Source organism: Schistocerca cancellata, chromosome 3 (genome assembly GCF_023864275.1).
Source record: "Schistocerca cancellata isolate TAMUIC-IGC-003103 chromosome 3, iqSchCanc2.1, whole genome shotgun sequence".
Lineage (NCBI taxonomy): Eukaryota > Metazoa > Arthropoda > Insecta > Orthoptera > Acrididae > Schistocerca > Schistocerca cancellata.
The window spans coordinates 940,494,045-940,520,174 of record NC_064628.1 but is presented as its reverse complement, the minus strand read 5'-3'; the positions used below and the strand labels follow the sequence as shown (position 1 = coordinate 940,520,174).

The window sequence follows — 26,130 nt, the reverse complement described above, 5'->3', positions numbered from 1 at the left end:
GGTCGTTACACATCTGAAATGTAACATCCACTGTTCAAAGTGCTGTCAATGCGAACAAGTGGTGACCATGACGTGTAGCCAATGGCACACCATACCATCACACTGGGTGATACGCCAGTATGGTGATGACACATACACGCTTCTAATGTGCGTTCACCGCAATGTTGCCAAACATGGATGCGACCATCATGATGCTGTAAACAGAACTTGGATTCATCCGAAAAAATGACGTTTTGTCATTCGTGCACCCAGGTTCGTCATTGAGTACACCATCGCAGGCACTCCTGTCTGTGATGCAGCAAACGTTCCCATCTGTTGACTCTGGGATCGAGACGTGGCTCCACGATCCATTACAGCCATGCAAATAAGATGCCTGTCATCTTGACTGCTAGTGATACGAGGCCATTGGGATCCAGCACGGCATTCCATATTACCCTCCTGAACCCACCGATTCCATATTCTGCCAACAGTCATTGGATCTCGACCAACGCAAGCAGCAATGTCGCGATACGATAAACTGCAATCGCGATAGGCTACAATCTGACCTTTATCAAAGTCGGAAACATGATGGTACACATTTCTCCTCCTTACAAGAGGCATCACAACAACGTTTCACCAGGCAACGCCAGTCAACTGCTGTTTGTGTATGAGAAATTGGTTGGAAACTTTCCTCATGTCAGCATGTTGTAAGTGTCGCCACCGGTGCCAACCTCGTGTGAATGCTCTGAAAAGCTACTCATTTGCATATCACAGCGTCTTCTTCCTGTGAGTTAAATTCCGCATCTGTAGCACATCATCTTCGTGGTGTAGCAATTTTAATGGCCAGTAGTGTAATAACTACCCCAATACAAAATTTAACCTGAGCTTCTAAATTCTCACTTTGCTCGCATACATTCACCTCCTACCCCCATGATGGCTCCAACATGACTCTTTATAATCTTTCAATAAAATACTTCACTTTTGCATACGATTGCAGAAGTATGGTCCATCAGGATCTGCTCTGCAAGCATGGTCTGGCACGAGTGACTCAGTCCTTCATGCTAAACAATCTTCAGGCATCAATCTCTCCCTTCAAGCCATGAGGGCCACCCCATCAGCGATGCCAATTCACTGTAGCAAAGCAGCATAAGGGTGGATTTGATCCTTCAAGTAAAGGATTGATATCTGTACCCTTAAAAATGAATAGATCAACACTTCTGCGTGATGAAAAATAAACCACAATCTCTCAGAGACAGTCATTTTTCCATCCTGGATTTTCCATTGTTTGACTTCATCTGAATATAGTAGTTTTAAGAGTCTCTAAAAAGAAAACCTCTTTGTTGCATAATAATCCAAGAAATGGTCAAAATTTTGGTGGACGCTTATTGCATCTACCTCATATTTGTTCTGTTATCCTTCAATAAATCCAGTAGTCTTTGTTTTCCACATTATGTATGAGCAAGCACATTTATAACTCAACCAACTCATATCTTGGAGGACTGTAATGGATACAATTCGTCTGAAAGATAATGAAATTTATTTATTTATTTATTGATATTTAAATTTTACAGTCCAACTTAATGCATTCATCTCTCATCACTATAGCAAACTTATATTTCAGTGAATCCAAAGATGTCACACTGCATTAACAACAGCATTATTACTGAATACCTATTGTGGAAACATGGGAGCAATCCTTTCAACAAATGGCATAGGAATTTGTTTTCTTTACTACTACAACAGGGTTCACAGAAACATCATATTCACCATGGAGGTTGACAGTTATGGCCATCTCTCATTGCTGGATGTCAGTGTGCAGAAGACACCTGATGGCATTCTGGGACATGAAGAAGACAGAAGACTTGCTCACAGGGACCTGTTATCTTCCAATATGTGGATGCTACTATCCAAGACACTGAGACTCACTTTTCATGACACTAGTGCACAAAATGTGGACTATGCGACAGTTTAATATCTACTGAGGTTAAACTCTGTATAAAGACATTTATTTCAAGAGTTACAGGATATCATACTGAGTAATTATAAAGAAACTGACAGTGTTCAGAGTGCTGTAGTGCAGGCTGAATACATCAGAAAGTGCTGAAACATCGTACGTATGAGGTGCGGCAATAAAGTAATGAGACTGATTTTCTTTGCAAGATCTGGCAACCCTGCAGGCCTGCGTAAGCACAATATCTTTGACCTTGGTCTATAAGCTGCTTCTAGTTCAAGTGACGCATCAATGCAACTGCTCAGTTGTGAGTTGTGCTGTAATAAGTTAACACGTGTTTGTGTCTCTCGTCACGGAAATGGAACCACATAATATTGCGCAACGGTATGCCATTTCTTTTTGTGTTAAATTCAGTGAAACATGACGACAACTTACGGTAAGCTTCAGAAGGCTTTTGGAGGGGAGGTTATGTCAAGAGCTCAAGTTTTTTGTTGGCATAAAATGTTTAGTGAAGGCAGAATGAATACTGAAGATGAAGACCGCAGTGGATGACCATCAACCTCTCGGACAAATGTCAACTTGGCACAATCTGATCGAAGATTATCCATGAAAGTGATTGCAGAACTAACATCAATCGAGAAGCGGTTCATCTAATAATAAATGAAGATCTTGATATGAGAAAGATATGTGAAAAAATGGTCCCCAAAAGTCTCACACCACAACAGTGAGAAACATGGAAAACTGTGGCACCCAATCTGTTAGAGCAAACAGAAATCAATCCAGAATTGTTGAGCTGTGTTACCACTGGTGATGAAAGTTGGTTTTTTCAGTATGATCCAGAGACAAAATGCAATCAGAAGGAAACTACTTTGAAGTAGACAACACTAAACTTGACTATAACGGTAAGCAACATTTTTTTTCACATCGGTCTCATTACTTTATAGTCACACCTCATATGTCAATTAAACAGTGCACTCCCAGATCATGTTGAAAAAATTATAGTTTCACTTTCTACCCCCAGGTGAAAATATGGCACTGTAAGCAGTCAGAATGTGGTTAAGTGCAGGAAAAGGGGAAGGTTGACCAAACAGATGATAATGTTAGTTCTGGCAGGTTTATTAGGATATATGTGTTCAATATGGTTTTCCGACAGGATAGTCGACAGTTGCTTGCGACATATCTGTGCAATCAGAGCGATACATCATTGCATGTTCTCCTTCAGGTCAGGAAGAGTCTAGACACAGCCCTGATAGACATGATCTTTCAGATATCCCCACAACCAGAAGTCACACTGATTAAGGTTGGGGATCTGAAAGGCTACATATCTTGAAATTGTCTAGAGATGATATAGTCATTACTGAATGTTTCTCAAAGCAAATCTTTCTCCTAGCAAGTGACATGTTGTGTCACCCTATTTTGCATCAAAATAGTGGTGTGGACACAGTTACGTTCTTGCAAAGCTCAAACCACATGTTACATAAGGAGTCCTTACAACATGAAAATGTCGTTGTAGAGCTAACAGGTTTACAGGATGTCACCTCCTCAAAGAAAATTGGACCAAGAATGAAGGAGCTTGTGAAACATCACCACACAAAAACATAAGCTGTGTGGAGTGGATGTTCCTGCACAACATGCAGTGGAGTAGAATCCCACATGTGACAGTTCTGCACACTCAAGGCATTGTGCAGAGTAAAATGTGCCTCGTCCATCCAAAGAATGTTTCCCACCCACATCATCCATTTCCATGCACGCAAAAGAAGAAGGGAAAACTCATGGCATTGTAGCCTTCGAGCTTCATTTGGTGCACATTCTGAATCTTGTAGGCATAGCATAGTAAAATACACTACAACATCTTTTGAACTGTTGACCAGGTGAGAATCAATCCCTATGACTTAACTTGAGTACTAGCTGGAGAATCTCAGGCATATGCTGCACGATTGGTATAGCCACGGCCACTTTATGAACAACTGCCTTGCCAATGAGCCGCCTCCTTCTACCTTGAACACCACCCAATTCATCTGTTTCTTCAAATTCCTTGATCATATTCTTTAACACATTTATTGACACTGGGCTTCTTCACCGCTGTTTCTGTCAGTGATACTCCGGTAATGCACTGCTGCTGCTGCTGCTGCCATTCTGATGAAACAACTTTACCAGCAGACAGCACTGCGCAGTCTTTCTTCTCAACAGCCCTTGCGTTTTGTATTGAAAACTTCAAGCTTCTTAACTTTTTACACCAGCATTCACTTTGCAAAGGGAATCAAAATGAGTCATCTACCAAAAAACAGCATACTGATGTTAAAACAGGAAGTATTTCACATTTTGACTGCTTTCAACACCCTACTGTCATCTGGTGGCAGAACATGGAACTATTATTTTTTTCAGCATATTCCATGAAAGCTCCGATTAATGAACATATCTACAGTGTTTCAACATCCTATGATGTGTATGGTCCACACTGCAGCTGTCAGTTAAGTTATAACCACTTTGTAGCTGAAGCCACCTGAATGCAGTGGCAGCAAACAGAGAATGGGAGAATACTTTCCTACTGAATATGGGTTTAGCCTCCACAATAATTGGCTAATGTTTAACTTAGGACATTTTATGAGTAAGATAAAGAAGTATATTGGGATTTCATTTTTATTCCTGGAGTGTGTTGCATTCCTAGGGATTGAAATGCTAGGGCCTGGGAAGAGAATGTGAGGGAAAGAGTACATGTAGTATAAGAGTAGCGAAAACTCAAGCAATGAGTGTTGGGGTTTAAGCCTCTTTGTTTGTTGCTTCAGTTATTATAATAACACAGCTAGCAGCTGTGGCATCTTGAGTCAAAAAAGACCATTTCGGTTTGACATTGAAAAACTGCCAAGTCGTTAAAAATGAGAAGATCATTTAACTCTCGGCAGTGTGGGGACTAATTGCTGTTTTCAGTGCACTCATTATGAAAGTTTTGTTAATTCGATTCCCAAAGTACTTGTTTTATAATAGATTGTACTTTCCTTGTTACAGGGCAAGTCCTTTCAAGAAATAACATTGAAGAGATAATTAAATTTGCCTATCAGGAGAGATTATTTATTTTAGCTGATGAGGTAAGTTTTTCAAAATTCTGTTTTCACATTATCCAAATGTTATTAATCACAATATACGCCATAATAACAGTGAAGAAAGGAAATTCCAAGCTTATTATTGTGGTCAGGTTGAGCCTTCTTAAATTTTAGACTTAGAGACATTCAAAATCACTACGTAAATAATGTAGGAAGCTAGAATGGTCTTCTTTAGGAAAACTGGTACAGTATGTAGTGCTTTATTCATTTCATTGTATTCACAGCCATGTCACCAAGTTATTAAAACTGAATTTGACACATGTAATACAGTTTGATACAACAATACAGTTTAGACAAACATTATTTGGTTTGTAGACAGCTATCCAGTCTATTTCTCAAATAGCACATCTGAAATTTTTCAAGTAAAATGTTTACTAGATTACTATTTTAGGAAAAATTAGATGGTTATCCTTGGATTCCGGGAACTTGTTGTATTATTAGCAACTATCATATAAGCTTACTGGTAAAGGAGAGGCATGTTGGAAATGGACGGGCACTGGCATACAAATGGTCCATTTATTGCAATGAAGTTTACCTATTACAGGAAGTTTATACAACAAATTAACATACCATTGGAATGTTGCATAATTTCATATTGTTTCTCCACAAGTTTAATAAAAACAACAGATACACATAACAGATGCTTTAGTCCTCAATAATAAATTTTCCTTCACTATTTACAACAGTCTGCCAATGCTGGATAACTTTTAAATTCCACAACTATAGAAATAACATGATTTTAAGGCAAAGAACTCATTGATCCATGTTCAAACAATGCATGTCAGCAATGATGGTTACACCTCGGGGAAGCAATTCTTTGTACACTACATGGTTGCTGTTCCTCCAGATGCATAATGTTATCTTTTGTGAATGCACACCGGTCTTTGCATAGAGAGTTGTTTCTTTCTTTGGGCTCATCCATTCCTTTTCATCCATTCCTTTCTTTTCCTTATGTTAGCATAAAGACACAATTTCTTGTCACCTGTAATGAGACTGGTCAGTGTTGTTCATGAGCCAATTAATGACTAACAAGCAGAGATGCACATATCACCACCCGATGATTTTTGTAATTTTAGTTTAACGCATGTGGTTTCCAATTTTTGAAATGTCACATGATGGTGAAATGACCACAGTTGATCACATTTTCCACTTCTTAAGCACACTGATGTGGATAATTGAGAATTAGTGTGTTCAAACAATCTTCATCAAACCCCAAATGTCTTCCTGAACATGGAGAGTCACTAATGTCAAAACAATTCTCCTTAAAACTAGAAAACCATTTTCTTCCTGTGCTCTGTGCAGTGGTGTTATCCCCGTACATGGTGCAAATGTTTCTGGCTGCTTCCACTGCTGTTACCCCTCTACTGATATCAAACAGAAAAATATGTCATAAATTTTACAATATCTCTACTTGGCACTTCTTTTTCTAGTGTCCACAGCTCCACTCACTATCTCAAAATGACAAAATGTAAAATCAAATAGCAACAGTGAGCTACAAATAAAAAATTACAAATGATAAATAAACCCAAATCAATCAGAATACCAATGTGCAAACTGCAAACACTATGATGGTTCAAATGGCTCTGAGCACTGTGGGACATAACTTCTGAGGTCATCAGTCCCCTAGAACTTAGAACTACTTAAACCTAAGTAACCTAAGGACATCACACACATCCATGCTCGAGGCAGGATTCGAACCTGTGACCGTAGCGGTTGCGCGGTTCCAGACTGTAGAGCCTAGAACTGCTCGGCCACCCCGGCCGGCAAAACACTATGAACTTATGCACCAACCTAATGAAATGCCGAAGGTAATGTTTTGATGGAAGACTGTACAAATATGCAGAGATGGACCAATGTAAATGATGGTCCAGCTATCATGTCTGGGCCAGATACATCTCACCACTAATGCAGCTGAAATTGGCGTTTATAAAAAGTTCACTCTCTCAGCACATGAAAACAAAACCCTTATGTTACATCGGACATATAACTTACGCCTATTAGCAGAGAATAGAAAGTATAATATTTTGATCCCAGTTCAATTAATGGAGGTCATGTTTACATACAATTTCCATCTACAGAAAGAAAACGGACTACAATAATTATCTCTATACATGCAAAAGGGTACAGAGTTTGCACACTAAAGGGGCTTACACATTAAATCTACACATACATAAAAATCACTTCGTACTCATGACTCTTACCACACGAGTCTACACTCTCAGGTGAAGATCGGAGGTAATAATGTAACAAATACATGGTGGCTGCATCTAACTATCTGTTCACACAAAGGTGCATTAATACAGGAACATTTTATTCATAAGTGGTGGCCAGTTTCTACTTGATGTAGATCATCTATGAACCAACTATTTAATTTGTAGTAATATAATAAAACAAAGTTAAAAGCAAATTGTACAGTGTTATACCCAGTGATGACTTGTGGATACCATGGCACAGGGCAGGAACTGTGGTGACCACCCACTCATGCTGACTGCCGACTATGCGGCGATGTCATGGAAGTAAATAGCAGATGCCTGCCCCTTGCCTGTCACCCTCCATCATCTTTAGCCAATAGGTTATAACAATGTGACTTTTTCAGACAGCATCAATTTAAATCTCAATACTATGCTGGTATGATTATTTTCATATTATAACAAATAATTTGATGTCTATCGAAAGTGATACAAAATGTTAAAAAAGAAGTTCCACATGTCTGGAATCAATAATAATAATAATAAAATCTATATGAGCAATGGTTAAGAGGGAAACCAGAAAATCAAAAGCACGCATCTTGGAATTCTTGCTCACTTCCCAACGTATTTACTCCTTCCAGAATGAGATTTTCACTCTGCAGCAGAGTGTGCGCTGATATGAAACTTCCTGGCAGATTAAAATTGTGTGCCGGACTGAGACTCGAACTCGGGACCATTGCCTTTCGCGGGCAAGTGCTCTACCAATGAGCTACCCAAGCATGACTCACGCCCCGACATACTATCTACATTACTTAAGGAATTAATTAAACCGACAGCCCATTTAATAAACAGTTCAACTGGCCAGGGGACCATTCCTGAACTTTTCAAAATTACTGAGATACAACCAGTGTATAAAAAGGGAGCAGTCACAGACATAAACAATTAAAGGTCAGTCTCATCGACTTCAATACTTCAGAACGTCTTAAACAACTCATTGTTTGGGTTCTGAAAAGGGAGGTCTACAACAATGGCAGTAGCAACTTTTATCTATTAAATGCTAAACAAACTCGATAAAAGAAACAAAGTTATTGGGACTTTCCTAGATTTGTCTAAAGACTTTGATTCTATGAACCATGCAGTACTATTATCCAGATTAGAGACTTACAGTATAAGAGGAGTAGCACTCTACTTCTTAAGTTAGTACATCCAAGACAGAAGATAGTGTACTAAACTATGTTATAAGAACAAAAGTAAAATCCTAACAGTAAAAACAGCACACGAATCTCCTAAATGTGGAGTCCCTCACGGAAATATTCTTGGCCTCTTTTTCTTTATTGTATGACATAACATGGTCGCAAAACTCAATGCTAGTGAACTATGCTGATGACACATCATTTATTAGCTTGGGCCAGACTCATCAGCAAAGCAATAAAGAGAACTCTGTACCAATCACAAAATATCTAAGAATGAATAAAATTACACTGAACAAAGACAAGACTCTTGTAATAAAATTATTGTTTAATTATAACCAGTCTCATACTGAATAATTGTGTACAGGTGAAACATCCAATAAACCTATGTTTTTAGGCTTTGTGATTGACAACATCTAACATGAAAAGAATACATCAGCTACACCTGTAAGATTAGCAGCATCTCTCAATATAATAAATCCTATTGTCCTTAGACAATTGCATTTGCTCATCCACCAACCACAGTCTAAATGGATAAGACATTCAGGCTTCGAAAGAGAGCATTGAGGCTAATTGACAATATAAGTAAATGCGACTCCCGAAGGGACTACTTCAGACATTATGATTTACTGACTGTGTATTCATTGTATGTTCTTAAGATTGTTATGTTTGTAAAAGAGAATAATGAACTGAGGATAATGAATAGACACACTCATAATTACAATACACAAATCAGATGTGGTTATCATAGGGTAATGACTAACAAAACAGCTACACATCACGGTGCACTTGAAGCTGTAAGACAATAAGTTACCAAATAATACAAAGGAGCTCCATGGCCATCATTTTAAAATAAAATTGAAACAATTGTTAATTAAAACTGTTTACACTCATTCAAATAATTCTAAGCTCTGTTATTGACAATTTTAGTTTAGTCTGCCTGAGTACAAAATGTTGGTGAATGTTTATATAATAGTATATAATATGCAACTTGTTGTATATATTCATTACATGTATGGCATGATACCTTTGTAAATGTACAAAAACTGATGATATGCAAGACTGTAAAGTTATTACAGACAAATAAATGCTATTATTATTATTATTATTATTATTATTATTATTATTACACTGAGGTGAAAAGAGCCATGGAATACCTCATAATATAGCGTTGGACCTCCTTTTGCCCAGCATAGTGCAGCAACTCAACATGGGATGGACTTGACAAGTTGATGGAAGTCCCCTGCATAAATATTGACCACACTGTCTCCATAGTTGTGCATAATTGTGAAATTGTTGGTTTGCAAACTGACATTTTGAATATGTCCCATAAATGTTTAATGAGATACATGTCAGGCAATCTGGGTGGCTAGACCATTTGCTTGAACTGTCCAGAATGTTCTTCAAACCAATCATGAACAATTGTGGTCCGGTGACATGGCACATTCTCATGGGAGCATGAAGTCCATCAGTGGCTGCAAATGGTCGCCAAATATAACTATTTCCAATAAATAACCAATTCAGTTGGAGCAGAGGACCCAGTCCAGTCCATTCCACATAAACACAGCCCATACTGTTACAGAGCCACCACCACCTTCATCTACATCTACATCTACATCTACATTTATACTCCGCAAGCCACCCAACGGTGTGTGGCGGAGGGCACCTTGCACAGTGCCTTGTTGACAACTTGGGTCCGTGGCTCCATGGGGTCTACAACACACCCGAACCCTACTGTCTTGTACCAACTGAAATCAGGACTCATCTGGCCAGGCCACAGTTTTCCAGCCATCCAGGGTACAACTGACATGGTAACAAGCCAAGGAGAGGCACTACAGGAGATGTCATGCTGCTAGCAAAAGGAACTCATCTAAGTCATCTGCTGCCATAGCCCATTAACACCAGATTTCACTACATTACCCTAAAGGATATGTTTATCATATGTTCACATTGATTTTGTGCAATTATTTCATGCAGTGTTGCTTGTGTATTAGCACTGACAATTCTATTCAAACACCACAGCTCTCATTCAATTAGTGAACGCTGTCAGCCACTGCATTGTCTGTGGTGAGAGGTAATGCGTGAAATTTGTTATTCTCAGCATACTCTTCAGACTTTGGATATCAGAATATTGCATTCCCAATCAGTTTCTGAAATAGCATGTCCCATGCATCTAGCTCTGACTACCGTACCTCATTCAAAGTCTGTTAATTCCCATTGTGTGGCCATAATCGTGTAAAATACCTTTTCACATTAAGCAGCTGAGTGCAAATGACAGCTCCACCAATGCACTGCCCTTTAACACCTTGTGTTAAACGCCTAATCATATTATTCCCAGCTACAGCTAACCGAGGCTTGCACTCATCAGCTATACTGCAAACAGTGTTCACACTGATTCACTCCTGCACTCTCCTTTTTCTATAACGGTTCTTCTTTTGTCATTTCTTGCAGATGGTGATAGTAACTCTGGATTTCTTATCACTAGTGCATTTAGCTGTTCCCTCAAAGAGTATCTTCATGCAAGATCAAATCTCAGTTATCTTTCCCAATTGGGATTCTATTGCCATATTAACTTTTATTTTATTTCTTTTAATAACTGTTGCTGGAATATAATGCTTAAAGTTGTAGCTTTTATATTCTGTGCCTCCAAATATTACAAAAACATTGGTCCTTACACCAACTATTAGATAAATCCCTGCCAAACTCAGGATTTGATACTTTTGAATATCTCTGGACATCTGAAGCTACAATTTGAATTAGATTACTTATTATGATTTTTTGAATTTTGTTGCACAATCTCTACGTGCCTGCAAAATTAGGCAGTTTGTACGCTTGGCGCCACAGAGGAGAGAATGGGTGCCCCACTTTCTGGTGTCCTGTGCTGTCTTGAATATATATCGATCAGACAGATTCACTTGCTTTGCCTCAAAATTCGTACTTTCCCCATTTTTGTTCACTGATGGTTTATGGGATCACATTCCGGGGCAGCTCATCACTGAGTTGGAAAGTGTTCACTCCTCAGGAATGTCAGATAAAGATAATGTTGTACATATTTGTGTATTTACTACCTTGAAAAGTTAACTGTCAACAATCCTAAAACAGTAATATTGATAAATATAATACTAGAAGCAAGTGTGCGCACAGTAATGCTGAAGAGAATATCAGGACTCCTATCTTCTCTTCAGTACTGCTGTGTGTACACTTGGTATTAGTATTTTTGCTTCTAAAAGTCCTATATCATGTATTGATATTCGTGACATGCTCTACACATTATTTAACTAATGACAAATGTAATGTTGTGGCTCAAATTATTTTAACCCTTATCCGTGGAGAAGATCCACGACTGAAACCAGGTGATATTTGGGTTTAAAATAAATGCACCTGATATTCAAACATGTATTTTATACATTTCTTGAAATCCCGTTGGCCCTCGGTTGTGGATCCATTTTCCTGGTTTGCTGACACGCTTCGGTGCATCGATGTCGGCTGACGCTATATTTAATACGCTTTTGAGTTTTTTCCTATTGATGGGCTGCCTTGTATCTTAGTTTCTGATAATGGGCCACAGTTTGTTTGTTATATCTTTCAATTGATTTGTTCTCGTCACAGCATTCATCGTGTTACAGTTCTGCCATTCCACCCTCAATCAAGTGGTAAGGTGGAACGACTGATGCATATGTTCAAATCCAAATGAAAAAGTTTGTTGTGGATTCTTCACTGGACAATGCCCTTCTCTGTTTTTTGAGCACATATCACTTCACACCTACGGGGGAGTGGAGACTGGCTGAGTGGCTTCACAGCTGGCAGCCACATGCGCTCCCCCACTTTCTGTGGCCTGTGCCGCACCTGCCCCAGTCAGGTTCGTCCGGCTGCATCACACCGGGATTGCCAGTGTGGAAGCAACGGTTCGGTCACCGGTCCAAGTGGATACCGGCCACTGTCGTCCACTGCCAGGGATGCCGTCACGGGACATCCGTACGGCTGACGGGCTAGTCACGCATCACTTTGATCAGATGCACTCCTACTTGCTGCTAGAAGCTGCCAGTTCGCAGGTGAGGTCCCTGTCACCGCAGCCCGCTCCGTCGCCCTCTGCCCGGAGCATGTCGTCACCTGCTTCGGAGGTGCCCCATCGTAATGGCTGCCTCCCCCGTGTGCAACACCCTCACGTTCCAGCTTCCCAGTGCCAGGTGCTAGACTGCCTCTGGCCTCAGGTCTGTTGCCAAGCCTACTATTCCAGTCGGGCTGTGTCCACCATCCCCCGTCATCATCACCTCAGCCATCATTGGTGGTGGGTCCGGCCCCATCTCCTCCACACTGGCACCTACCTGATGCTGCTGCTGCTGATGATGATGATGATGATGCAGAGACAGCGATGGCTCCCTCCTCCCCTGTGTTGCCATCAGCTCACCAAACTTGGGGGTGCCTGCACCTCTGTGCATTCCGGCCCTATGCTCCAGTGACCACACAGTACGTCGTCCCATCCCGCTCTGCCCCCACCGCGGCACCGGCTGCCGCCACTCGAGATCTGACGGGTGCATCTCTCGTCGGGCCACCGGCGTCTCCTCCGTCGCCCGGGTGCCGTCTTCACACGAGGGACACGTGTGGTGTACCCTGTTACTGGTGCGTGCGGCTACGAGTGCACTGAGTGCAGTGTTGTGGCACGAGTGTTTTTAAATCAAATGCCAACTGTATCAGTGTGGGCCAGTCATTAGAGGCCAGCTGTAGGAAGCGTACACACGGCAGGGTTCCGACGTGCTGCCTACTGGCAACTTGCACCTATATACACAAACAGGAGAGCTCACTTACTCTCACTGTGTTCTTTCCATTTGCATTAGTTGTCCCGTGTATCATTTATGTTGCACCTTCTGTGTGATTCTTTTGTCTCGTTATGTGTGGAGTCACGAGAGATTTATTTTTGTTATTGTTCAGAGGTTTACGAATAAAGCCATCTGTGTGTTACTCGGATTGGCTTCGTGTATTTTTGGTTAATCGGATGTTCTGGTACTTTTGACCTCTTCGATGTTTAAAGTAATATTTTGCTTATACTTATAATATCAAACATCTACTCACCAAGTGATAGCAGAAAAAACCACAGAAAGACATAAATTTTTTAGTTTTTTGAACCAGGGATTGCTACTTCTGGCTGAATCAAAGAAACACTTAGAGGCTAAAAGAACTGCCAAGCTTTATAATGCAGGGAACGCTGTAGGGGAAGTTGTCCATGACAAAAAATCGAGGAAGACACAGCAGCCAAATAGAGATATCTTGCCCACTTAGTCTCCCCTGATTAATTGACTATGTATAATGACAGTTCAGCAAAGTAGTTTTACTGGGTGTTGTTGTTGTTGTAGTAGTTGTGGTCTTCAGTCCTGAGACTGGTTTGATGCAGCTCTCCATGATACTCTATTCTGTGCAAGCTGCTTCATCTCCCAGTACATACTGTTATCTACGTCCTTCTGAATCTGCATAGTGTATTCGTCTTTTGGTCTCCCTCTATGAGTTTTACCCTCCACACTGCCCTCCAGTACTAAATTGGTGATTCCTTGATGTCTCAAAACATCTCCTACCAACCGATTCCTTCTTCTAGTAAAGTTCTGCCACAAATTCCTCTTCTCCCCAATTCTATTCAGTACCTCTTCATTACTTGTGTGAAATATGCATCTAATCTTCAGAATTCTTCTGTAGCACAACATTTCGAAAGCTTCTATTCTCTTCTTGTCTGAACTATTTATCGTCCACGTTTCACACCCGTACATGGCTACAATCCATACAAATACTTTGAGAAAAGACTTCCTGGCACTTAAATCTATACTCGATGTTAACAAATTTCTCTTCTTCAGAAACACTTTCCTTGCCATAGCTAGTTTACATTTTATATCCTCCCTATTTCAACCATCATCAGTTATTTTGCTCACCAAATAGCAAAACTCATCTACTACTTTAAGTGTCTCATTTCCTAATCTAATTCCCTCAGCATCACCCAACTTAATTTAACTACATTCCATTATCCTCGTTTTGCTTTTGTTGATGTTCATCTTATATCCTCCTTTCAAGACACTGTCCATTCCGTTCAACTGCTCTTCCAAGTCCTTTGCTGTCTCTGACAGAATTACAATGTCATCGGCAAACCGCAAAATTTTTATTTCTTCTCCCTGGATTTTAATTCCTACTCCAATGGGGATAGGATACAACCCTATTTCACTCCCTTCCCAACTGTTGCTTCCCTTTCATGCCCCTTGACTCTTATAACTGCCATCTGGTTTTTTGTACAAATTGTAAATAGCCTTTCGCTTCCACCTACAGAATTTGAAAGAGAGTATTCCAGTCAACATTGTCAAAAGCTTTCTCTTAGTCTACAAATGCTAGAAATGTAGGTTTTCCTTTTCTTAATCTATTTTCTAAGATACGTTGTAGGGGCAGTATTGCCTCACGTGTTCCAATATTTCTACGGAATCCAAACTGATCTTCCCCAAGGTTGGCTTCTACCAATTTTTACATTCGTCTCCAAAGAATTCGTGTAAGTATTTTGCAACTGTCAAATATTAAACTGATAGTTCGGTAATTTTCACACCTGTCAACACCTGCTTTCTTTGGAATTCTTCTTGAAGTCTAAAGGTATTTTGCCTGTCTCATACAGCTTGCTCACCAGATGGTAGAGTTTTGTCAGGGCTGGCTCTCCTAAGGCTATCAGTAGTTCTAATGGAATGTTGTCTACTCCTGGGGCCTTGTTTTGACTCAGATTTTCCAGTGCTCTGTCAAATTCTTCATGCAGTATCATATGTCCCATTCCATCTTCAGCTCTCTCTTAATATTGCTCTCAAGTACATTGCCCTTGTATAGACCCTCTATATACTCCTTCCACCTTTCTGCTTTCCCTCCTTTGTGTAGACCTGGTTTTCCATCTGAGCTCTTGGTATTCATACAAGTGGTTCTCTTTTCTCCAAAGGTATCTTTAATTTTCCTGTAGGTAGTATCTGTCTTACCCCTAGTGATACATGCTTGTACATCCTTACATTTGTCCTCTAGCTATCCCGGCTTAGCCATTTTGCACTTCCTGTCAATCTCATTTTTGAGAAGTTTGTATTCCTTTTTGCCTGCTTCACTACATTTTTATATTTTCTCCTTTCATCAATTAAATTCAATATCTGTTCCATCAACCAAAGATTTCTACTATCCCTCGTCTTTTTACCTACTTGATCCTCTGCTGCCTTCACTATTTCATCTCTCAAAACTACCCATTCTTCTTCTACTGGATTTCTTTCCCCCCATTTTTGTCACTCATTCCCTAATGCTCTCTATGAAACTCTCTATACCCTCTGGTTCTTTCATTTTATCCAGGTCCCATCTCCTTAAATTCCCACCTTTTTGCAGTTTCTTCAGTTTTAATCTACAGTTCATAACCAATAGATTGTAGTCAGAATCCACATCTGCCCCTGGAAATGTCTTACAATTTAAAACCTGGTTCCTAAATCTCTGTTTTATGATTATATAATCTATCTGAAACCTTCCCGTGTCTCCAGGCCTCTTCCACATATTCAACCTTCTTTCATGATTCTTAAACCATTTGTTAGCTATGATTAAGTTATGCTCTGTGTAAAATTCTACCAGGCGGATTCCTCTTTCATTCCTTACCCCCATTCCATATTCACCTACTACTTTTCCTTCATTTCCTTTTCCTACTGTCGAATTCCAGTCCCCCATGACAACTAAATTTTTGTCTCCATTCACTATGTGAATAATTTATTTTATCTCATCATACATTTCTTCAATCTCTTCTTCATCTGTGGAGCTAGTTGGCATATAAACTTGTGCTACTGTGGTAAGCATGGGCTTCATGTCTAACCTTATTACAATAATGTGTTCACTATGCTGTTCATAGTAGCTTACCCGCACTCCTATTTTTTTTTATTCATTATTAAACCTACTCCTGCATTACCCCTATTTGATTTTATAGTTATAACCCTGTATTCACCTGACCAGAAGACTTGTTCCTCCTGCCACCAAACTTTACTAATTCCCACTACATCTAACTTTAACCTGTCCATTACCCTTTTTAAGTTTTCTAACCTACCTGCCTGATTAAGGGACCTGACATTCCACACTCCGATCCATAGAACACCAGTTTTCTTTCTCCTGATAACGACGTCCTCTTGTGTAGTCCCCGCCCGGAGATCCGAATGGGGGACTATTTTAGCCCCAGAATATTTTACCCAAGAGGACGCCATCATCATTTAACCATACCGTAATGCTGCATGCCCTCAGGAAAAATTACGGCTGTAGTTTCCCTTGCTTTCAGCTGTTTGCAGTACCAGCACAGCAAGGCCATTTTGGTTAATGTTACAGGGCCAAATCAGTCAATCATCCAGACTGTTGCCCCTGCAACTACTGAAAAGGTTGCTGCCCCTCTTCAGGAACCACACATTTGTCTCGCCTCTCAACAGATACCCCTCTGTTGTGGTTGCACCTACGCCATGGCTATCTGTATTGCTGAGGCATGCAAGCCTCCCCACCAACGGCAAGGTCCATGGTTAATGGAGGTTTTACTGGGTACAACATAACAAAAACTAAGGAGTAAAGGTAACAATTGCAATATTATGGTACAGTTCTTGATATGCACTGCTGGAAAGGTTGCATTTCAATAAATTGAAATGATAAATAAAATGTTTTTTACTGGTTACAACATTAAAGAAAACTTAAGAGTAAAGGTAACAATTGCAATATTATGCTACCTGAATATTACTACTGTCAGTGTCTGATAAATTTAAACTAAATAGGAGTGCACTAAGATGGAACATGGTACAGTTCTTGACATGCACTGCTGGAATGGTTGCATTACAATAAATTAAAGTGACAAATGAAATGTTTTTTGTGACTAATGATGATAACGACCATGAATTGTCATTTTACATTACATTCTTCAGTACAGATACCTGTGTGAAAAAACATCACTTTTCTTTGCAGTTGCAGTTGTAATTTGTTTTTCCTTAGGTGTACCAGGACAATGTGTATGCAGAAGAGAGCAAATTCTATTCATTTAAGAAGGTTATGATGGAAATGGGACCACCTTATAGTGAGATGGAGATGGCCTCTTTCATGTCAGCATCGAAAGGTAAAATGTTTATTCTGATTGATATAGTGATGTTATTGTTGGTTTTCCTTGGTTTCTAATAGTGAAAGGATAAAATAATACCTCAACTAACTTTAACAGTGTCAGTGTTGTTAGGGTATGTTTTGTTTATTGCAGGATACACGGGAGAGTGTGGACTACGAGGAGGATACTGTGAGCTGATCAACCTAGAGCCAGATGTGAAAGCAATGTGCATGAAAAGTTTTACTGTCATGTCATGCCCTACTGTCCCAGGACAGGTACTCTCCCTGACTTAAAAAGTTTCTGAATGCTGTAAGATTATATTTTACAGTAATTTCATGTTGAACTTTTTTTCTAATTTTTTATGTACAATAATACATTTTCATGAGAGGCTATTTCATTCCACAGAACGCTGGAGTGAGTATCTTTATGCAATCCCCTGCAGGAAGCAGACACATAAATGGGCATAAAATGCCTAACTCACATTCATTTGTAGATATTAGCCCCTTCAATGAGCTATTACACATAAATGTAGGTGTTGCATCTAGTTAGGTACTTTACACATTATAGTTTGTTGCTGGTATTTATCTTCTTATTGCTTGCATTTAGGAAGATTTTGTGAGATATGCCACATGTGACAATTATTTTAAAAATGTATCACATGCGTAACTAAAAATGGATTTCGTATGTTCATCCTTTCGTTACTGTATGTGGTGTATTTTACGTATCAACTTCACAAGGAAAAAGTAAGTCTGGCCAATACTTACCTTCAGACTGCACTATTAGGAATCGCAAACATCTTTTGTTGCTACACACTAGTGAAACCGAGAGATTCACACAGTAAAACTTCTGCTTCCACACATTTACAATCTACAGTCTTAACACAACACCAACAGATGACACAAGAGTCTTTATTCTCCGACAACTTTTATGTATCACTCTTTAATCTATTTTAGTCACTTCTACAGACGGGAATGGAGTGGAGCGATGCATAGGTGATTTGTGCATTATAAGTAAAGCTTTATAAAATTCACTGTACTTTTATTTAGCACTTCAACAAAATGTCATTCAACAGTTTGTTAGTCTCAATTTTACATCAACAACTTTCAGATTTATGGTGGCATAGATTTACTTTTACAAATTAATTTGCAAATAGTAAAAAATGTAAACTTGCTAAATAAAATCAAAATAAGAGAAAATAAAACACACATTTTATGTAAGCAGCATAGAGAGTTCGCTTCCACAGTATTATGAGCACAATTTGTTTGACAGTAATTGTTACTGAAGCAATAATTAATTATATGTAATGGTCACAAAATGTAACAAATTTTATGACATATTTCTGTAAAATGCGAATATGTCAATTTTTAATGTTACCTGACAAGTATGTAGATTTCTGTACATGAAATCTTTTACCCAACATGGTTATTCCATAACAATTTTTTACATATTAACTTCAGAGGTAAAACAGAACTGTAAGGGTGAATATCATGGCACTTCACCAGGTGCAGTCATAAAGGAAGTAGTACGCTCTCTCTTTCCAGTCTATGAATGGACTTATCCAGCCCGTTATAAGAAGACCCACAATTTAACATGAACTTCACATTATGGTGTACCTAGGAATTTTTTCAAATAAATATCCTTTCCACAGGTAAAATAACTGAGATGTGAAAGAAAAAATGGTGAGGCTGACAGCATCTTGAACTTTACATCTTTGGATTTTTAGTCTGACATGTACCCACTAAGTCACTGAATGACATTTTAGTGTCTGATGGACTTCAACAATGGATTACTCATTTCATTTAAAATGATAATCATATTTCATAAGTTGTATGGTGTAGTGACTTTTTTGTCTTAGAAGTAAGAACATCATTGGTGATTCATTTGTATATATAATTTTTATGTGTGATTATAGGTTGCAATTGATTGTATAGTCAAACCACCACAGCCGGGGGATCCCTCATACAAACAGTATACTGCAGAAAAGGAGGCTATTTTAAGCTCACTCAGTGTAAGAGCAAAGACAATTGTAAACATGTTCAACAGTCTAGAGGGGATGTCCTGCAACAAAGTGCAAGGTGCCATGTATGCATTCCCACAGGTACAACTTCAACAACATTCTTGTAAAATGTGTGGATGTTACAAATATGTATATGTTATATGATGCAAATGGGAAACATGTTCTATAGTAGAATGAGATTTTCACTCTGCAGTGGAGTGTGCGCTGATATGAAACTTCCTGGCAGATTAAAACTGTGTGCCTGACCGAGACTCGAACTCGGGACCTTTGCCTTTCGCGGGCAAGCGCTCTACCATCTGAGCTACCGAAGCACGACTCACGCCCGGTCTCACAGCTTTACTTCTGCCAGTATCTCGTCTCCTACCTTCCAAACTTTACAGAAGCTCTCCTGCGAACCTTGCAAGGTTCGCAGGAGAGCTTCTGTAAAGTGCACTAAGATTATCTGATCATTTGCAAACAGGAATGTATTTATAACTTTATTATTAAGCTTATAATGGTGCACTGCTTTATTCTGCCATGTATTTATGATGTCTACATATATATTAAATAATTTGGGTGATAATGGACTCCTTTGTCTCACTCCTTGACAGATGTTTCTCACAAACAGACTTCTTCTTTGTGCTTTGATTTTGTTGCATATATATACACTTTTGAATTACACTTTTTTTTACATAAAAAACTTTTAATGCCTAGACTGCAATTTTGAACACAATGACTAGTTTTGGTTGTTTTCTACAACCCTCTTCAAATCATTCAGGCCATAAAAAAGCAGTGAACATGCATTGAAAAATATCATTGTTAACTGTATTCATGCAATGACATGAATTTGTATTATGGGCCAACAGACTGACTGTATGTAGTTAAAGACTTCATGTGATCGAGCTAAGTTGCAAGCCATAATATCACAAAAGATGATACCAACAGTAAAAATCACCACATACCCCTGATCTGCACATCTACAGCAGCTATTATAGAGAATAAACGCAAAGGGAACAAAAACTGTCAGCTGTTCCATAGCATAGCTTACAAAGGAGTGATCCAGCATAGCATGCAAAATAGTCATCTTTATAAAAATACAAACAAGTCAAAGATTAAAAGCAAAATGCCACAAGTCCAATGTGCCTGGCAAGGCACATCAAAAGTAAGTTTATTTATTATTCATGACCTGCTGTCAATTTTTGTTTCAGTTACATCTTCCTCCCAATGCTATAAAGGAAGCTAAACAAAATAATTTACCACCCGATGCTTTCTATGCATTGGGATTATTGGAGGATACTGGTATCTCTGTTGTACCAGGATCAGAATTTGGACAAAAACCAGGGACATATCATTTCAGGTATGAAGTATAATATTGACTTGAATGTTGATTGTAAATTATGTATGTGGAAAGAGGGAAGTATTCAGCTCCCAGTCACTTAAACAACTACAACCACAGTGTGGGTGCTACACCAGATTAAAAATGTAGTTGATAAGAGTATAAATGATTTAAAGGCAAAAACCACCTACTCAAAGATTCAGAGTGACTGACATTTCATACTTTTCAGTACCTGTACAAATTTTTTGTTCCTGTTCCTCAGTTTTATTCTCATCTTTTATTCATCATTTTAGAACTGAACCACTTCATTATTTTATTCATATGTCACATATTGTTGAAAGATAACTCTAATACCTCTTTTTTTTCCAGAACTACAATTTTGCCTCAGCATCAGAAATTGGAGAGTATGATGAACAAAATCAAGGCTTATCATGATAAATTCATGCAGAAGTATGGATAACACATAAATTTCAGAAAACTAATCACAAGTTTGACTGGATGAGGAGTTTTTGTCTTCTCTTCCTCTGTGATGGAAAATTAAAAGTATTTAAAAATATTTGGTACTTCCTGAAGAGGCTGTAAAATGAATGTTACACCCAATCCATCATTTTTCATATGCTTTCTTTGTATCCAAGTTTTTGACAGGGGCATAAGACCTCTATCACAAATAATGGAAGGAGTAAAAGTAACCAATCACCATATAGCTGAGGCATTGAGCAGCTAATCAGTAAAGAAACAATACTGCATGTGTAGCTGAGTTTTCTATGTCCTTCCTCCAATCAAAAGTCTAACAAAAACATACACATGCACAAATTTTAATTTCCTCGTCTACTTCTACATCTACATCTACATCTACATCTACTTCTATAGTCTGCAAACCACCATAAAGAGCACAGCAGAGGGTAAGCATCATTGTACCAGTTATTAGTGTTTCTTCCTGTTCCTTTCATGTATGGAGCATGGGAAGAATGATTGTTTGAATGCCTCTGTGCATACAGTCATTACTCTACACTTGCCCTCACAATCCCTATGTGAGTGATACATAGGGGGTTATGGTATATTCCTAGAGTCATGATTTACAGCTGGTTCTTGAAACTTTGTTAGTAGACTTTCTTGGGACAGGTTATGTCTACCTTCAAGACTCTGCCAATTCAGTTCTTTCAACATCACAGTGATACTATCCCACAGGTGAAACAAACCTGTGACCATTCATGCTGCCCTCCTCTCTATATGTTCAATATCTCCCGTTAGGCCTATTTGGTATGGGTCCCACACATTTGAGCAATATCTAAAACATTTCGCATGAGAGATTTGTATATAAGCAGTTTCTTTTGTAGACTGATTGCACTTCCCAAGTACTTTACCAATAAGCCAAAGTCAACCACCTACTTTATCCACAGCTGAGTCTATGCAATCATTACATTTCATATCCCTCCAAAGTGTTGCACCCACATATTTGTATGAGTTGGCAAATTACAACAGTGACTTATTGATATAGTCATAGGATACCACCTATTTAATTTTGTGAAGTGCACAATTTTACATTTTTGAAAAATTAAAGCAACTTGCCAGTCTTTGCACCACTTTGAAATCTTATCAGGATCTGACTGAATATTTACGCAGCTTCTTTCGGACAGTACTTCATAACAGATAACTGCATCATCAGCAATACATCTGAGGTTACTATTAATACTATCTATTAACACTATTATCAGGAGAAAGAAAACTGGCATTCTACGGATCAGAGCATGGAATGTCAGATCCCTTAATCAGGCAGGTAGGTTAGAAAATTTAAAAAGGGAAATGGATACGGTAAAGTTAGATATAGTGGGAATTAGCGAAGTTCGGTGGCAGGAGGAACAAGACTTTTGGTCAGGTGAATACAGGCTTATAAATACAAAATCAAATAGGGGTAATGCAGGAGTAGGTTTAATAATGAATAAAAAAAATAGGAGTGTGGGTAAGCTACTACAAACAGCATAGTGAACGCATTATTATGGCCAAGACAGACACGAAGCTCATGCCTACTACAGTAGTACACGGTTATATGCCAACTAGCTCTGCAGATGACAAAGAAACTGAAGAAATGTGTGATGAGATAAAAGAAATTATTCAGATAGTGAAGGGAGATGAAAATTTAATAGTCATGGGTCACTGGAATTCAATAGTAGGAAAAGGAAGAGAAGGAAACGTAGTAGGTGAATATGGATAGGGAGTGAGAAATGTAACAGGAAGCCGCCTGGTTAATCATAGTTAACACTTGGTTCAAGAATCATAAAAGAAGGTTGTATGCATGGAAGAAGCCTGGAAATACTGACAGGTATCAGATAGATTATATAGTGGTAAGACAGAGATTTAGGAACCAGGTTTTAAATTGTTTCTACGGCAGATGTAGACTCTGACCACAAGCTATTGGTTATGAACTGTAGATTAAAACTGAAGAAACTGCAAAAAGATGGAAATTTGAGGAGATGGGACCTGGATAAACTGACTAAACCAGACATTGTACAGAGTTTCAGGGAGAGCATAAGGGAACAATTGACAGGAATGGGGGAAAGAAATACAGTAGAACAAGAATGGGTAGCTTTGAGGAATGAAATAGTGAAGGCAGCAGAGGATCAAGCAGGTACAAAGACAAGAGCTAGTAGAAATCCTTGGGTGACAGAAGAAATATTGAATTTAATTGATGAAAGGAGAAAATATAAAAATTCAATAAATGAAGCAGACAAAAAGGAATACAAATGTCTCGAAAATGAGATCAACAGGAAGGGCAAAATGGCTAAGCAGACATGGCTACAGGACAAATGTAAGGATGTAGCGGCTTATCTCACTAGGGGTAAGATAGATACTGCCTACAGGAAAATTAAAGAGACCTTTGGAGAAAAGAGAACCACTTGTATGAATATCAAGAGCTCAGATGGAAACCCAGTTCTAAGCAAAGAAGGGAAAGCATAAAGGTTGAAGGAGTTTATAGAGGATCTATATAAGGGTGAGGTACTTGAGGGCAATATTATGGAAATGGAAGAGGATGTAGATGTAGATGAAGATGAAATGGGAGATATGATACTGCGTGAAGAGTTTGACAGAGCACTGAAAGACCTAAGTCAAAACTAGGCCCTGAGAGTAGACAACATTACATTAGAACTACTGACAGCCTTGAGAGAGCCAGTCCTGACAAAACTCTGCCATCTGGTGAGCAAAATGTATGAGACAAGCGAAATACCCTCAGACTTCAAGAAGAATATAATAATTCCAATCCCAAAGAAAGCAGGTGCTGACAGATGAAAAATTACTGAACTATCTGTTTAATAAGCCACAGCTGCAAAATACTAAGATGAATTCTTTACAGATGAATGGAAAAACTTGTAGAAGCCAACCTCGGGGAAGATCAGTTTGGATTCCGTAGAAATATTGGAACATGTGAGGCAATACTGACCCTATGACTTATCTTAGAAAATAGATTAAGAAAAGGCAAACCTACATTTCTAGCATTTGTAGACTTAGAGAAAGCTTTTGACAATGTTGACTGGAATACTCTCTTTCAAATTCTGTAGGTGGCAGGGGTAAAATACAGGGAGCGAAAGGCTATTTACAATTTGTGCAGAAGGCAGATGGCAGTTATAAGAGTCGAGGGGCATGAAAGGGAAGCAACAGTTTGGAAGGGAGTGAAACAGGGTTGTAGCCTATCCCCATGTTATTCAATCTATACATTGAGCAAGCAGTAAAGGAAACAAAAGAAAAGTTTGGAGTAGAAACTAAAATCCACGGAGAAGAAATAAAAACTTTGAGGTTTGCAGATGACATCATAATTCTGTCAGAGACACCAAAGGGCCTGGAAGAGCAGTTGAACAGAATGGACAGTGTCTTGAAGGGAGGCTACAAGCTGAATATGAACAAACGTAAAATGAGGATAATGGAATGTAGTTGAGTTAACTCGGGTGATGCTGAGTGAATTAGATTAGGAAATGAGACACTTAAAGTAGTAAAGGAGTTTTGCTATTTGGTGAGCAAAATAACTAATGACGGTCGAAGTAGAGAGGATATAAACTGTAGACTGGCAATGGCAAGGAAAGTGTTTCTGAAGAAGAGAAATTTGTTAACATCGAGTATAGATTTAAGTGTCAGGAAGTCGTATCTGAGAGTATTTGTATGGAGTATAACTGTGTATGGATGTGAAACATGCACGATAAATAGTTCACACAAGGAGAGAATAGAAGCTTTCAAAATGTGGTGCTACAGAAGAATGCTGAAGATTAGATGGGTAGATCACATAACTAATGAGGAGGTATTGAATAGCATTGAGGAGAAGAGGAGTTCGTGGCACAACTTGACTAGAAGAAGTGATCAGTTGGCAGGACATGTTCTGAGGCATCAAGGGATCACCAATTTAGTATTGGAGGGCAGCATGGAGGGTAAAAGTTGTAGAGAGAGACCAAGAGATGAATACACTAAGCAAATTCAAAAGGATGTACATACTGGGAGATGAAGCAGCTTGCACAGGATAGAATAGCATGGAGAGCTGCATCAAACCAGTTTCAGGACTGAAGACCACAACTACAATAACTATTAATACTATCTATACACTCATTAATATACAGCATTGACAGCAGGGGTCCCAACATGCTTTTCTGGGGCACACCCAAAATTACTTAGACATCTGACAATGATTCTCTGTCCACGACAATATGCTGTACCCTCCGTAACAAAAACCCCTCACTCCAGTCACAAATTTCACTGGATACCCGATATAATCGTACTTGTGACAGTAAGTGTAGGTGAGGTAGAGTCAAATGCTTTTTGGAAATCAACAAACACTGCATCTTTTATGTCTGCCTGGAGTGGCAAACATAAGTTGGAATTGGTAGCAGGACATGATCAGGGTGTGATGCATGATCTGATGACCGAGAAAAGATTAGTCTCAAAGTAAGGTGCCAGTGATCAGGAAGATTACTTATCTTTATTCTCCACACTGAAGCAGGTACCGTCTATTGCTCTCATAGTAAGTAGCCGCATAATTAAGTTCACAATACAATTCACAAATCCACAGTGCCAATCATAACTAAGTTCTAAGCCCAAGGCTGTCATATAAGATCTATACAATAACACTTCGATATTAACACAGCTAGCAAGCAAGAGCAAGTGGCCATGGCATCAGGTCTGTGCTCCCTTTATATCTTGTGGCCATAGAGGGAGCTGCAGGCAAGAACTATGGAATGGCACCACGTCTTCAGCCGGAGAGAACGCCATGAACCTCTGGCGGCTGCGACGTGAAGCTAAGGCCGACCTTCGCGCATGTG

At 39.1% G+C, this 26,130-nt stretch overlaps 1 protein-coding gene across 1 annotated transcript in view; it reads left to right on the top strand.

The window, feature by feature from the left end:
- LOC126176668 (alanine aminotransferase 1-like) overlaps positions 1-21,293 on the top strand; it is a 55,533-nt gene extending 34,240 nt beyond the window's left edge. The window contains exons 7-12 of the mRNA XM_049923827.1: positions 4,937-5,016; positions 17,399-17,519; positions 17,655-17,776; positions 19,414-19,599; positions 20,706-20,854; positions 21,203-21,293. Coding sequence (XP_049779784.1) covers positions 4,937-5,016; positions 17,399-17,519; positions 17,655-17,776; positions 19,414-19,599; positions 20,706-20,854; positions 21,203-21,293 — 749 coding nt within the window. The remainder of the gene's footprint in view (positions 1-4,936; positions 5,017-17,398; positions 17,520-17,654; positions 17,777-19,413; positions 19,600-20,705; positions 20,855-21,202) is intronic.
- Positions 21,294-26,130: the final 4,837 nt, after the last annotated feature.